At 43.2% G+C, this 16,122-nt stretch overlaps 1 protein-coding gene across 16 annotated transcripts in view; it reads right to left on the reverse strand.

The window, feature by feature from the left end:
• The window catches only part of arvcfb (ARVCF delta catenin family member b), a 262,549-nt gene that overhangs the window by 86,535 nt on the left and 159,892 nt on the right, over positions 1–16,122 (reverse strand). For 9 of the 16 annotated variants that reach the window (XM_033618562.2, XM_078170901.1, XM_033618558.2 and 6 more), the window contains 2 exons: positions 3,824–3,982; positions 3,175–3,195 (listed from right to left, as the gene is read on the reverse strand). In XM_033618562.2, coding sequence (XP_033474453.1) covers positions 3,175–3,195; positions 3,824–3,949 — 147 coding nt within the window. In that variant the 5' untranslated portion in view covers positions 3,950–3,982. The remainder of the gene's footprint in view (positions 1–3,174; positions 3,196–3,823; positions 3,983–16,122) is intronic. The other 7 variants (XM_078170905.1, XM_078170903.1, XM_033618556.2 and 4 more) reach the window with 1 other exon arrangement.

A 16,122-nucleotide genomic window follows, 5' to 3' on the forward strand; every position in this document is an offset into this window, starting at 1 on the left:
TAATGTTTGCGTGTATGAAAAGTCATGGCCGCTCTGAAAAGTGTTTGAAGCGACCACAGGCAGTTAGACACAGGCCCTAACTGTTTACCAAACTGTTAAAAATGGAGGGAAAGGCAGCAGGCGTCAAACTGTCCGCTTTACAGCTCTGTAAGAGGTTTCACAACCTCTGCAGAATTCACTTTATTGAGAGCCTAAATGGACATGGTGGCTGGGGGATAGTGGGAGAGGACGAAGTGGTAATTCAGATTTTTAAGAAGCCTGTGATCGTGACGCCTGTGATTCATTTTCAGTCCATCTAAAGAGCACCTGTGAGGATGACGGAAGTAGAAATTGTTAGTTTCTCCGCAATGATAGAAAGTGGCTAAATGTGAGCCTCTTTTAAACACGATGTTAGAGAAACAGGGAGGCAGGCGGGGGGGGAAAGGGGAACACAGCAAACATCACGCAGGGTTCAGCATCCTTTACTGGTTCTGTCTCAGATGGGGTGGGGGTTGAGATGGAGACCGGGGTGGGGGTCCGGGTGCCTGGCCTGGACTCCACTAACAAGTTGTCAGTCACCATCACTGGGTGGTAGGTGCGGCGGGTGATGGTTTTGACCACTTTGGTCACCTAGAGTTGAAGAGACGGGTGGGTACAGCTCTCGGTAAACTTCATTAGATTTCATAATGCATGGATGTACACCCAACCTGTTGTTTTTCACTCTGTAATGCACACTTTAGAGCTACATACAGCTGTGTAAAATCTGAGAGAGGACAAAGTGTTCTTGCTTTGCAGGGGTAACTATTTTAAAGACTGCTTGCTGAAGTCGATAGAGTCTGTCTGAAATAAAAGAAAGTAATGCACTCTGAATAGAAAAGGCGTCTGCTCTTTATTCTGTTCTATTCAACAGTGGCACCTCATTTTTTACAACAGCTGTACCTGATAAACTAACTCCTACCTACTCAAGGTTGGCTCCCCAGCGTGTGCACGCTAGTGAAAGTGCTTTTATTTGTTTGTGTGGTCTGCCTCCACTCTCATTAGCTCATATCCAGAGGAAAAGAGGAGGAACGCTTCTTTTATTGGCCCAACTGAGCTCTTCCTCCGACATGACTGGTGTTCCATTCAGAGAGCCTGCCAGCAGGAAGACAGGGCTGGATGGTAGCCAAGGGAAAGCACAACATGCTGGGACAGGAGGACAGACGTGGATCTAATTGAGTGCGGACATGCGCCCGGACTGATACACACATCCAGGGTCCGGGCCAATTCGCTTTGAGTTGAACTGATTGAAAAGATAAACAGAACCAGCAGTTAATCTGCTACTGAAAGTCCGTTTATAGTTGTTTTCCAATTGTACATGAAAAATTTGATATGTCAGTTGAAACTTACCCTGATCGCCTAAATAAATGCACACTTGAGTGTATAAGGTGAGTCCAGCCTCTTTGTGCTGACATTCCCTCATATACATTAGCCCAATTTTGGTGCCAGTTTTTCTGTTCCTTTCCCAGTATTCTAACTTGTAACATTGCTGATACTAAATCTGCTAGAAACATGTTTACCACTGGAAAAAAACTTTTTTTTGCCTGCAAATCAGGAAGATGGGAGAAGCTTGTGTGTTTCATCTTCCAGCAGTCAGATGGGGTATAACCATCAAGGGGAAGGAGTGTGTTAGCATTAGACAGTATGGCAAGACTTTGGTTCAAAAGAACAGATAAGCACATAAATAAAACTGAGTTGCTGCAAGATGACGAGAGAGATAGAAAAAGAGAGAGGGTGAAAAACAGCACATGAAAGTGAGTAAGAGAGAGGAGATGCAGAGAGGACAAAAAAGACAGAGGGAAAGTGAGGAAGAGGAGGGGGGATGGGTTTCTTTGGGGAAACTCTGAAAATGGTCTGGATCCATTTGCCACCACCAGAAGTTCACCCCAAACATTAATCTGCTTTTCTCCTCAAAGTGACTTCCAGAGAGCACCCAATCTCTCCTCCCAGCAGGGCGGTGGCCCCTTTAAAGAAGCGTCCTTCCTCTTCCCTTCAGCAGCACAGCCCTTGATTAGTGTAATGTTTTACTGCATACGCTTGTGTGTGTTATCCCTAAGAAGGTCTGTGTATGAATTCATAAAATCATGTGAGTGTGAGTGTGAGTGTGAGTGAGTGAGTGTGTGTGGCCAATCCCCTCGCAGTAAACAGGCTGGAGGGCAATGGGCCCTCCCTGATGAGGGATTAGACCAGGCTTTTTAATTACAGTTTCACAGTCCCTAGAGTAGGAGCTCCACACAGTGCTCTCCACTCCTCTGGAAGCCTACAGAAGCAGCAGTTGACACTACCTACGTTTACATCCCGTATTGCAAGCAAAATGTTGCAATGCAAGCTCGCCTTTGAGGGTATATCTCAAAATGTGGAAGAGAAAAGGAAGAGCTTCCAATCCCCACCTGAATTATTTTTCAAATGGAAATGTGGCGTGGGTTCTGGTGGGAATTCTTCTCCTTGCACAGAGAGTGATGAATTCAGACTTAGAAGTGAAATGCAGACTGTCTTCCAAAACACAATTTCAACACTTGAAATTCTTCAAAACTCCAACCTGACACCAGGACGAGGACATTCTGGTTTGAGCAATTGCAGATTAGTGATGCCACTTGAAATGATTTTTTTAGAATTGTGGTCTTCAAAGCAGTAGCAAATTACTTTGGGGAGCCAATGTACAAACTGTATAAAGGCATGGTAATTCATACAATTAAAAAATAAAAGCCAGGCTATGACAAGGCTATAGCTGGCAAAAACAATCCTAAATAAGTAAAAAGTCATTGTAATTATATTCCTAACACAGGGATTTATAGATGTTATTACAAGATTATAGTTACCAATTCAAGACACTTTGTATTTTAACATTTCTGCATGTGGGGACATGTTATTGGCGCTGAGATGTGGTATTTTGTACCTCCTAATGTTGTAAGAGAATTTAAAAGATAAATGAAAAAAGAGAGAGAGAGACAGAAGATCATGCAAAAGAAATGAAAAGAGGAGCATGGGTCTCATCCCAGAGGGTGAAAGCAACAAGCAGTGAACTGAGGAGTATTGTAGAGTATAAACTGGAGCATTATTTGGCTTGTGATGAAGCAGACTGCTGCTGTAGCCTGTATGGGCACACATAAAATGGTGGCATGGTGGTAGAAAGCCATACTGGTATAAAAGTCAACTCACCTTCACGTTAGAAGAGATATCCTTACAGAAAAACAAAGGAACACAGTAGAGGACGAATCAACAAAGGAGCTTTTAAGAAGCACAAAAGTAGGAGAATACCAGGGGAGTTGGCTCATAATAACACAATAATCAAATAAATGAAGCCATGAGAGGGAGATGAAACCACTTTGGGCTGTAGGATTATGGGATTTAGAGTTCTTCAGGGTGGAAGTCTGGGAGAGGAGGTACAGTACCGTGCTGTTTGGAAGCGGTAATCCATAAGCATAATTTGAAGCAATATTGAAATGGATCAAAGGAACTCTTGGGGGGTTTGCAGCAATGAGCTCAATGGGATCTCTTTACCACAACAAGGCAACTGCTCTGAGGTATCCTGCTCAGGTGTGATAGTCAGTACCAGGCTGAATATCAGCTCTGCACAGTAGATTATATAAGAATCATCAGTTTTATCTGCAGGTCACAGATAACTTTATATGTCTTTTTGCTTAGTAGCATTCTAAAGTTGAACTTTTTTAACAGCTACCAGCACCTAATATCATTATGATATGAAAATACTTGGTCAATAAACACCTTAGAAATCAACAAATATATATATAACTTTGCAGGATCAGTGCCACTATGCCTATATGCTGGGTGCACCTTTGTGTCTTACCTTGGTTTCTGTGCGCCGTGTGGTGCCGTCATCCGAGGTGACCACTGAGACGTGGGAGGTGGGGGTGCCGGGGTCCTCCTCTATGGTGACCGTCTCCTCCACCACCTCCTGCGGCTCCTGCATCATAGCCAGGGATGTGGCGTTGCTGGGGCTCTGCTCCTGCACAGACAGGGGGGAAGGGAAGAGAAGTTAGCCCAGCAGGAGTTAACAGATAGATTTTCATATTCAGTTACTAGACAGTGTGGAGAAGAAAAAGCACAACATTCAGGTAATCTTCCATTAGATATATACGACAAGATGAAACTTTAACTGAGCCACTGCAGCAACAAATTATATTAGAATCCAGCAGAGAAAAATAGAGCATAAATAAGAACACTGCAAATGAAGGGTATTAAATATAATACCACCCGCAATTTGGTATGCGATGCTAGAGAATCAACTAGAGGGATGAAAAGTGTGAAACACAGTACATGAATAATAATGTGTGGAAAATAACAGCACTAAAATATACTGGGACGAGGAGACAAGGAGATGAATGAAAAGTGTTTATGACTAAAAAAGGAAACATAACATGTCCAGAATGGTTAGCATTGTTTGCCTCACAGCAAGAGGGTTCCGGCTCAAGCACTGGCTGGCTTGTGGCCATCTATGTGGAGTTTGCGTGTTCTCATGTTTTAGTGTGGGTGTTTGCCTGCTTCTCTGGCTTCCTCCCATAGTCTAGAGGGCCTGCAGGTTAATTGTGGACTCTAAACAGCTCATAGGTGTCTATGTATTAGCTAGGGCTGGGTGATATAAAGACTATGAATGATATATCAATATATATTTTTAAGCACGTTATAGATTTAGACAAAACTGTTCAGATCAATATAGGGTCAAGTTGCATTACATAATGCCGAAAAGCCAGTGTGCATCTGTCCTCTCTCTGTACAGCTCCGCCCTACTAACTCAAAAGTTCTCCAGCAACACAAAGAGAGACATGGAGCTGCTACTCTGTTTAATCTATCTGTGAATTAGTCCTCAGTGTGACATCAGCCTAAAAATTGCTCATACTACGCTAAATCAGTCTGTGAGATGAATGAAATTACCACAGTAGCACATGTGCAGTACAGCGCTGTGCTGCATGTGTGGGAGACAGAGCTGGTTTATTATGACAGGTGAGCGTTTGTTTGCTAGTTTGCGTGTGAGGTGGATCATAGCGCATCGCCGTTCTTCTTGGTAGTCTATTGTGTGACACTGAGACAGCACTTGGATGCAGGCGACAGATGTTTTAAAAAAATGTAGTGACAACAAACATTTCATATACAAGATGTGTATAACATGGACAAAGTGTCTCTCCCTCCTTCCCTGCCTCAGCCTGTTGATGTTGGTGCATAAATAAGATGAACAGCCTAAATAAACAAATATATTTAATTTTCCAGCACTAGATTCATTTAAGAGGCCATCGAAAACAACTTTTAACTCCCCCCACAAAGATTTTTAATTGTGTCAAACTAAAATGGATTTAGGCTATCTGATAATTTTATAGCCATGTTATAGTTTTGTGTCCTGTGCTGCAAACCTTTAAACCTCTGCAGCTGCAGTGCTATGTGCAAAAACGTTAATGTACAGCCCTGCTATTTATTTTCATTACATGCTGTACAGCTATATAAGTTCAAACAGGGAGAAAATCTTTTTTATAAAAGTGCTTGTGCCATCTAAAATGTGGCTTTGCAACTGAACATGTAGCCCATTTAGTGGAAAATACCAAGACATATACAGTATCATAGATCACCATTAAGCCTGAAAATACCGAGATATAAATATTTGTCCATAATGCCCAGCCCTAGTGTCACCCCTGAGTTAGTCTGGTGCCCTGTCAAGAGTGTACCCCACTTCTTATCCAGGGTCAGCTGGGATCTGCTCCAGCCCTCCATGACTCTGAATAGGATAAGTGATGGATGGACGTGTGCAGAATGACATCACTTCTAAGATAATTATGATTCTAATATAAAACAACAAGCGATTAAAAAATGGCAAAATTTAGAAGATCCATTAATCTGGATTGATATATCAATCCAATGTCATCAAAGCAAAGTGAAAACATCATTACATATTACATCTTTAAGATATGCCTTTATTTTTAAATTCCCACGGCTCGTCTGTGTCACTCCTTCCATCCAAGCGCACCTCCTTCTTTAACATTAAAACTGTGCTAATGGCCCAGCCCCAGGCAGATAACAGCAAGCAGCCAAGAAAAAGACAATGAGGATATTTACTGACATCATCTCATGACAATGGTAGGCCCCTGAACTGAATCGAATCGAAATCATATCTTTGGCAGACTTTGTCATATCAGCAAATATTGTATCATTGTCCAAAGAATGGATATAACATCATACTGTGATGAAACTTGCAATTGACAGCCCAACTACACATTACTAATTAACTCTGTCAAATATATCAAAGCAGATCATGCAGATCACCCTGTAAAATGTAAAATGTGGACGGAACATGCTAGTGGTAGTCCTAATCCACCGTAGAGCCATTAAGATACCCATCATCACATTGATATTGGACCCCAGATAAGGTTCAATAACAGTGTTAAACATTTAGTGCCAGTGTTAACAGAAATTAGTTATTAGTGTGATATCTGCACATGACAAACATATGGTATAATTAGATCTGGGTTAAACAACTAAAACTTGGCAAATAAACTACGGTACAAGCCCGTCTACCTAATGGACTAAGGGATCTCCACAACCTTACTTGTCTCCTAGCTATCTAAAAAGACAAGGTTCCACAGATCATAGCTTGAAACAGCACTCGAAACAATACATCTGTAGGCACACACCCTCTTGACAATGCCTATACAGTATACAAGAAAAAAAAAGTATAAAGACATAGTTTTTCTAGTTTGTTTCTAGTCCTGACAATCCATGATTTATTAAGGCCTGGCATTATATCCAAACACTGCAATGCAGGGTAGCTAGCAACTCCTCACCTCTTGAGACTTCAAATTGAGTTAAAGCTTCTTTCAAGGCAAGCAAAAGCCTGGAGCACTGTTTTTGATTCATATTTCATTGGGAGGCCATGGATTTATAGAAAAAGTGTCCATGGGCGAAGGATGAAAGGGAGTACAGAGTCCCTCGTACCCCACCTGACCCTGCGTGAATGCGAGCGAAATATATTCTTCCTGCTGCACTTCCTGCTCATGGAAATTGATATGAAGTTAGTGGTCGGAGGTGCAATGCCCTGGCACGGGCCGCTGCTGTGCATGAGTGTGACAACATTACAGCTCTCGTGATGGAGAGGGGAAGGAAGGCATTTGAGGCAATCATTGATAACCAAAACAGCATGGAGCCAAGAGAGAGAGAGAGAGAGGAAATCTAAAGTAATGGAGAGGGCAGAGAAGGAAACAGTTGGAGTAGCACTGTGTAGTGGAAACTGGAGTTTTTCTTTTACCGGGGAAAAAGAGGAAGCAGGAGGTTGTGTACTTATAGCACAGATAGATGAAACTGACCTTAAGACTTTTTTCAGGATGCCTGACATGCCAATTGTATTGTGTGCACTTCCTGTTCCTTAAACTTCAGTGGAGGAATTGTAATTTATTCATAAATGTGATAAAACACCAACCAATTTATGTTTAAAATGTAGTTTTTAAATATAAACCTCTTGACCCCCATTAATCTTAATCCAAGATCAAAGCTATGACAAAACGACAAAACAAAAAATCTCCCCCAGCATCCCCCTTAATATCTTAAACTGTTTGCAAATTTACCTCACGTAAAAAAAAAAAATAAAAAAAAAAAATAAAAATAAAAACAGTAAAAACAACTGAACCAAGCATACTGTTTTTGTCTGACCAATTACACCAAGCTGGAGGGAGAGACAGATTGAAGGCCAAGGAGAGCAAGAGGAAAAGTTTTTGTGTTGTTCTCCACTGTGTTTGACTGAATAACTTCAAGCGACGCCTCATGGAGGGAAACTGCTTGTTTTTCTCACGTCTTGGAAGACACTAACAAGTGAACACTTCATCATTGATTGGCCAACTCCTCTCAGGCTTCAAAGCCTCACACTGTCCTCATTGATCTCAAGTCCTTCTTGCTGATCAGTCAGAAGTTTGCACCTTTTATGCTGAAGATCTTTTCCCCTAATCCAACAACCCTCCAGCCCTCATGTCCCTGCTGGGGGAAAAAAATACAAGCCCTTGTTTTGGGTGTATGCAAAATCTTTCCACAGCACCAAGAAACTGCAAACTTTCTCTGTTTACCTGCTCCACTCTATGCAGTAACTGAGAGTCAATTAGCACCCTGAACTGAGCTGAGTTAGGTCATTACACTCGGAGAAAGGTTCCGAAGTCCCATTATTGGGGTTAATGACTGGGAAGGCTATCTGCTGCATAGAAAGAGACACATTTATTTACACAGAGCCATTGCTGAGCTGAGGAAAAGACATATTTTAAAACGGACCTCAGGCTTAACAGCACAGCTACACTGGGAAAGGGTTTTCTAATGATATTCAGAAAAGGTCAGTGCTGATTAGTTGCCTCCAATCAACATCCTTATTCTTTTCGATTATAAATGTGAATTACCTTTCCGACTTGGCACTCGGTGCAGAAAACAACGGATAATAAACCTTATTTGCAAAGTGTTTACAGTACTAGTTAAAACATGTACGATATTTTGACATGTGAAAGTAAATTAAAGATCAATGTAACAACCAAAATTTGGCCCTGTTCAGAGACAAAAATGCAAGGCCCATTGAAAATACAAGGTCTGCTAGAACACAGATGGTCTTGCCAGGTCTCTTGTCAATAATTGGCTGCACGATGCAATTTGACAGATAGTCCAGGCACCTCTAGAGCTAAACTATTCTTTCACTTTTTTTTTTGTTACAGCATTCTCCACTACATTGTTAGGCGCATTTTTCTATTGAAATACATAAAAGCATTTCTTTTTAGTGCCGTACCTCTTTGTGAACACTCCATAAAGAAACAACTTAATATTGTTAAAGAAAGACAACAGTCTATTAAAAACGCAATTTTGATATTTAAGCCATGTGCTTATGTACCAACTTGCATTTATGGGACAATTTATCTTTTCTTCCTCTGTATAGGGCGAGGCAGAAACCTCAGTGTAGAAGCTCTTCCTCACTAAGTAAGCTCAACCTTTGTGAATGTTCCACCTCTTTAGCTCTCTGCTAATGAAATCTGGACAAATTAACTGCATTCCTATGATGTTTCATTCCTTTGAAGGCTCATTGGGTGAACCCAGAGGAGATGCCGTCAAAACAGTGATATGCAATAAAAGCAGGACCATTTTACACTGGTTTAAAACACTGATAGTGGACAGAGAGGAAGGTGGGATCCTTAGAGGCTTGCTGACAAACTGGCTTCTTGATCCAAGCTTAATGCGCTGTCTCTCGTTTGCTTTCCTCTCGTCTCTACGTGCACTAAGTGAGAGAGTGGAGTTGAACTCAACATTACAGCCCCTAAATAAATGATTAAAAGCCGTCTGGCTGTGGGCTAGCACGGCAGTCTGCCGGTCCCAGGGGAATACCAGGCGGATTCAAAATCGAGGAGACTCAGGAAAGCATATCCTTTAGTCAAGGGCGGGAGGAGAAGTGCACAGTGAGTTAATGGCTGACCTCAGAGAGATAAATGATAAAGTGGAGCAAGGGTATGGAGGAAGGGTATGCAGGAGGGGGAGGAAGCTCCAGCATGTGCAAATCTTGTGGAAATTGTTTGTATTCACCATGGGAACAGTGGTATCCTCAAGACTGGACAAGTGAACTTGTGATCCAACGGTTGCTAGCTAAAATTCCCAATCAGCAAAAAAAGGGAAAAGCCTCTCACAGCTAAAAACGACCCACGGATCCCTTGAGCAGAGCGTCTCGATGCACCTGTTCCCCTGAAACAAAGATAGCTGTTCTGAACAGCATGCCATAAAAAATGTGAAAGTCAGCAAGAGTCAACCCTGGATAAAGAGGATAAAAACATATTAGGAGCACCTGGGAAAGAATACAAAACACAAGCTTTTATAAACCCAGGCAAGCCTATCTGTTAAGGATCGGGTTTAAACACATCTTAGAGTTCCTGAGCCCAAGTAAATAACAAAGCGACAAGAATGTTTGTCTCCTTGCCGAGCCTAAAAAGCCCTGCCAAGAGCTGGACCCCACTTTTGATGAGGAGGAAAGAGCTTGCAAGAGCTTTGCCAGTTAAATCACTTCTGTTCAGCCAGTGGTAGAGGAGTCTCAAACAGACAGGGATTTAGCTCTGAGGAAGGCCTGAGGATTTGTGCAACCTGCACTTTATTCATCCTGGTATGGTTGGCTTTGACTAGCAGTATAAGGAAGAGGGCTGACTGTTGGATAATGAAACCTCACCTTTCTGATCAATGCCTCGACAGAAAAGACTATTACACTGGTGAACTCTTGACTGAATGAGACTTGCAGTGTACTTGTACTATAATAGGGAAAGAAATTTCCATAGCTATTTTTGCTACATCACATTAAACATCATGAAAGCATTGTATATAAGGCCATGAACGAAAAAGGACTTCAGAACTCTTCGTTGTACAACGTACAACGCGATCAATGCCTCCAAAAAACAATACCCTTGAAAAGAGCCCTTAAGCAATCTCTTATGGAGTATATTTCATCACAATAGATCACGCAGGGACACACGGCTTCTTAAGAGTGACTAATCTGAACTGTAATGGATTGCTGTGCCGCGAAAAGAAAAGGAGGAGGAGGAGGAATACAAAGGAAGGAGATGAAGTGATACAGTGGTGTCAATTAGTGGCGGCCTGTTATCTGCCATCAATCCACACCCATTCATCATCTGCGTTCAATAAGCTGCTCAGTGTTGTCTGAGGATGGGGAGATAGAGTAAAATTCTGGAAAAGGAAAGAGAGCATGCAGATAAGGGGCTTTCCTTCCCCCAGGACAGAATCACAAGAAAACTTCAGTAAGAGTTGAGAAAATGAGTCATCCCTGCAGTAGGTGTCCAAGGTGTACAGTACAAATACTGCACACATTTTATTGATGTTGTAGTGATAGTATTAGTGTTAAAAATAGCAATAAGGATGAAATAAACAGTACTGGGTCTCAATGCGAGTTGAGTACGACTGAAGTGTGTCAGTAGCAGTGAGTAGAAAAATCGTTTGATCAGATTCTTAAACCAAATATCTGAGTAGATGCTTGCTGATCTAAGCCAGGTGACTTTTGAAATTGTGAACTGGGTATCCTCTTTAGCACTAGCTCATATACAACACCTGAGCTTCTGTAACAATCCCACAACATATATTTTTTTGATACCTGAGCCTGGAGAATATGAACATGTTTTCTACAAAAACCTATTTTCATTTACCAAAGGAGCCAAAGTTTTCAAATGGTAAATGCTGTCTTAACTGTTGTACTTAAGCTGCCAGTGCTGCCATGCCTGTCACTTGATGTGCCTGCTGCCACCACTGCTGTGCTGTGTACCATTTCCCTAGCCTCATCATAGGCTCCACCTCCACCCCCACATCCACCTGTAAGTTCTGAGTCAAAGTTTCCCTGTAAAGTTATCATTGTCACTCCCTATTCCCAGCTTTACTGAGTTTGGTGTTTCTATGTGGGGAGTGATGAGATACCAAATACTAACAGTGTACTTATAAACATAACCTTCCATCTCATCTGAGCTGGCTGACTTGAAAAAGCACATTCTAAAGGTGTTTATATAGTAGGTACAATTGATCCGTACCATGTCCAAACAGGATTGCCTTCCCTCTCCACTCTCCCACTGCTAAGCTTTCACACTAGTAATGTCTTTCCGTACCCAAGTACACTTGCATCATCATCTATGACATTTTTGTTGTGCTACAGTCTAGAAAAAAGGTGCCACAGACGGACACTATGGCCCCAGGGGCCGTCATCAGTGGGGACCAGCAGAGCAGAGAGGCGAAGCTCTGCTCCCGCCTGGAGGAGAAGCCGTTGCTGTCGAGCACAGAGGTCTTTACCTCCCGCTGAAACTGCGACTGTTGGTCAAACGTTTCAGCAAAGCCGGCTCTGGGTCTGTTCGTGGTGCTGCCGTCTGATATAGAGGCATCAGTATTAAATAGGACTGTTTCATAACCAGTTAAAAACACCTGGTAGTCACGTCAAATACAAGCCCACGTCCGTGTTTTCATACAGTTGGTATCTAAAACTGATGCACACCATACACAGAGAACACATGAACCGTACTCGAGAGCTCCTTTCCAAGTGGACTCCAGCATGGATCAGTGTACTGTGCCCGATATGGTACAAAGTGTTTACACTAATAAACTAAATCTAGGCCTGAATCCCTGATGTGAAAGCCCATTAAAACTGACAAAATTATTGGAGATTGGAAACAAGGTGCTACATATGCATTTTGGCACACATCAGCCTTTGTAAGTGAAATATTTTTAATTGTGCTTAAACTTTTAAAATCAGCGGAGGGGTCAAAAGAGACATAAAGAGCTGGAAGGCCAATTGTCTGCAAAAAATGATTCTTATGAACAGCACATTTTCTGTTATCAAAGGCACATGAGGACATCTTTCCCCCTCATCCCTACATAACCTCAGTGAGCAGAATTTAGATGTGTATGTCTCCGTCTGAACACAGTAGGAGGGAGCCTGCGGTTACTTTCAGGTTGAGACAACAGAACCTGTCAGATCGCCACCTGGTCATGCATACCGGTGTGATCAGAGTCACCTTCCTTCCTGATGCACACTCACATTCACGACATGCTCAGTCTTAGCCTGACCCCTGTGCAGTGACTAACAGGATTTCGCTCCGGAGACATGCCAGCGATCATTACATGGCTCTTACACAATTAATCCTCCAGCAAAGATCGCCTGGCTAACCTTGGGTCGTCCAATTTCCCATCAGCCCCTTCTGTTTCTACCACCTGCCCTCTCGGCAGTTCTCCACGGCGAACAATCACATGATGAAGTTCAAAAGAGAACAGTAGAGAAAGAGGGAGCATGTGAGAGCGTAGTGCACCAGGGTGACCCATAAAAAAAAACAACTGTGAACCGCGGTCATGTGATCCAAACATCCAGCCAAAACAAGGTTTGTTTGTGGGATGAAGCACAGGCAGAGGGGAAGTCAAGTAGAGGAAGGGGAACTGAAGAGGCTGACAATGCGTGGCACAGGCCCAAAACAGCATGCTCTCCCAGGGTGAATAAGGAGAATGAGGGGCATTCAGTCACATCCAAGGCCAGCCAGGCAGGCTTCATCTCAGTTACAGCCAAGGCAGATGTCCCAGTGATTGGAGGTCCAGCTGACCCAGTGTTGGGGTGTGTGGTGGTGAACTTTGTCTATTTGTGCATTTATGTGTGTGCTTCAGCTATAAAAATCTTTCTAGTAAACTGCTCTAAGGGGTAAAGCACACACAAACAAGCACAAAAACACACACAAATAGCTGTAGGCAAGAGGGCCAAAGTCCTGATAATGCAGCTGGGAATGATGGGACCTTAATCTCTCCTTCTCCGGCAACTGATCCTGGGCCAAATCAGGGCTTCTCTCCCCCTCTCATCTCTTTCACGCTTGGCCTCCTGGTTTCAGACGCCTCCATCATTTCCCACCCCATTCCTGCTTTTTCTGCCACTTCCCTGAAACCCCCGCCTACTTCCCCCGCCGCACCACCCCTCCGTAAACGCACCCTTTTGTTCATTTGCACCAGTGCCTAGACAAAACTCGGGTTTGCCAGACCGCTTGACAGGCTCGGACCCTAAAAGACAGAGGCCACATCCGAGCCTCACAACCAACCGCTCAGCCAAAGGAAAAACCTGCAGCTAAGGATTGATTGCATCCCGACGGGGGCACTGCGACCACATTTCCCCACTGCGAACCATCTATCTAGTGACAGATGGAAACCCCAGCTCAACCCTCGGCAACATTCGACACCATCCTAATCTCTGGAATGGCTGATATTCCTATTCAAATTGGCTGGGAGTTGTTAATTTCTTACATGTGCCATCAATTATAGACTGTGCATACAAACACACTTGCACACATGGAGTCACATACCACATACGTTTTACTCACAATTCAAGTCCCGGAGTCATATTAAGGGTGAAGCATGCAGAGAGTCACTCTCAACATGGAATTCTTGGTAGCACTCAGTAGTTCGAGCAGCGGGGGGATAAATAAGTTGTGCAGATTTTTTTAGTAATTAAACAAAGAGACAGAAAGGGGGAGGAGGATCATGGATAAAAAAACAAAAGGAGGAGAAAACACAAGGAGCCTGTAGAGTAAAACTAAAACAATGAGCCTTAGAGAGAGGTCAGTGCTCATGGCCAGTGTTTGATTGTTTGGACAGCGGGCGCGGCCATGAGAGACAGAGACAGAGAGGGGGAAAGAGAGAAAGGGAGAGAGGGAAATAAGAATTCAGCACTACAGAAGCAAATTAGCGGTAGCTGGCCACAGTTGACAGGTGGTGGGGTGGTGGGTTTGCCGTGATGGCGTAACTGGGTTCCTGGAGGGTGTGTTGTTTTGCAGCACCCCTCCCATCAGCCTCTGGATCACTGTCAGCATGGCTCTGTCGAAGGACTGGTGATTGCAGTGTACAGAAGAGGCTGTGAGACAGGCTTTGCCAGAAGCTCAGTTCATGTGAGGTCTGCTGGAGATTTAGGGAGTTGGACAGGGGACATATGCTCCACTTCCTGTCAGGCTACCAGCGCAACACTTATTGTCCCCCTGAAACCCCTTCTCCAAAAACTGTCTGCATGTGCAGCCGCAGGGTGTCCCATTTAGCAGAAATTTACCCCCCTCCCTCCATCTCTGGCTTTCTCTCTGTCTCTCTTGTGTAGAAAACAGTAAAGCCTGGGGCAGTTATAATGGAGGACTACTAACAGGCTTAGCAGGGTGCTTGCACTGTTTTAGGAATGATACTAAATGTCCTCCGCTGGGACTGTGGTGGTGGGGTGTGTAAAGGATTCTCGACAGGAAGAGGGCAGAATGTCATCAAAACAGTGCAGTATTTCTTAGGTCAAGCTAAGAGTTCTCAAACTGTTTGATACCATGAACTCCAAAACAGACCCTGTGAACATGTTTGGCAAAATCTGTGCCTTTCACTGATTTACTTCCAAACTGTGTAAATGTCGACACTGCCTGTAGGGAGGTAATACAAGTGAGACTGAAACTTGTGACTGCATCCACTGAGAATGCTTTCTCTAGTTGGGACATTTTGGAGCAAATTAAACTACTCTTCATCTTGACAGGAAACCCCCAACAACCTCCTGAAGGAGCCCCGGAACCCCACGGCACCTCTGCCATCACCAGCTCTGAAAAACCAGATAACACCTTGCAGAGCAAACGCAGTCCATCACAATAACTGTGACTGCTTTTCAAATATGCACTCAGTCAAACATGATTAACCCCCCTCTGGGGATATTTTTACGGCCTTGTGCCAACTACCTGGTAAAGGATTGGGCTCATTTTGCGGCCAGTGGCGTGGCGTCAGAGCCAGAGGCAGAGGACAAGCCACGAGAACTGGCCGATGGAGAAATCCCTGCCAATTTACTGCTAACCTTCAACGGGTCATGAGATAAGGTGAGGCTGGATGTATATTTGTCTCATAAAGGAGCCATTGTGCAGCTGGATAAATCTATCAGGAGGCTTGAGCTACGGCCCTGTTACTTTATTTATTATTCTCTCTCTGTCAGATGAAAAGAAATGTGATATTAGACCTACTCGGCCCTGCTCTGCTCAAAAGGTCTTGTGTATTGAATGTGTGCGTGGGTGAATAGTTAATAGGTGTGCATGGGAGCATACATCAGGTCAGTGCAGCGCCCTCTAACTCTGAGTGCTTCCATCTGGACGAAACAAATGTTCAAAATCTTTTAATTAAACACTTCAAAACTGATGTATTCAGAACATTAACCTGTTTTTACCTCTGAACTTGTTTGTTTGTGTCTAAATTTTCTATTTGTCTTTTTGACATTTGTCTCTGTAAATCACTCGGCAACTGTTTTAAAGACTGCTAAAAAGGACGAGTATGGATTTTTGCAAGGACAAGAAAATGCTACATACTCGCCAGTGAATACTTCAGATCAAAACTATTCATACCGACAGTGATGCAAATTTGCGAAAGTTGCAGCACTTGCTCAGTTAAAGGTTTTGATGTAAAAAGAATCTCCAGCAGTGATGCAAACTTGCAAGAAACAGAAAAAGCAGCATCGGTCTGAGCTGAATTCCAGTGTAGCCTGAGCTTCTGTAAGCTATTTTAGTTTTTTTAGTTTCCTTTTAGCAAAATGCACTGATCGAATTTGAGTTCCCTCTGGTGAACTGTTACGCAGTGTAAATGTCT

Source organism: Epinephelus lanceolatus, chromosome 9 (genome assembly GCF_041903045.1).
Source record: "Epinephelus lanceolatus isolate andai-2023 chromosome 9, ASM4190304v1, whole genome shotgun sequence".
Classification (NCBI taxonomy): domain Eukaryota; kingdom Metazoa; phylum Chordata; class Actinopteri; order Perciformes; family Serranidae; genus Epinephelus; species Epinephelus lanceolatus.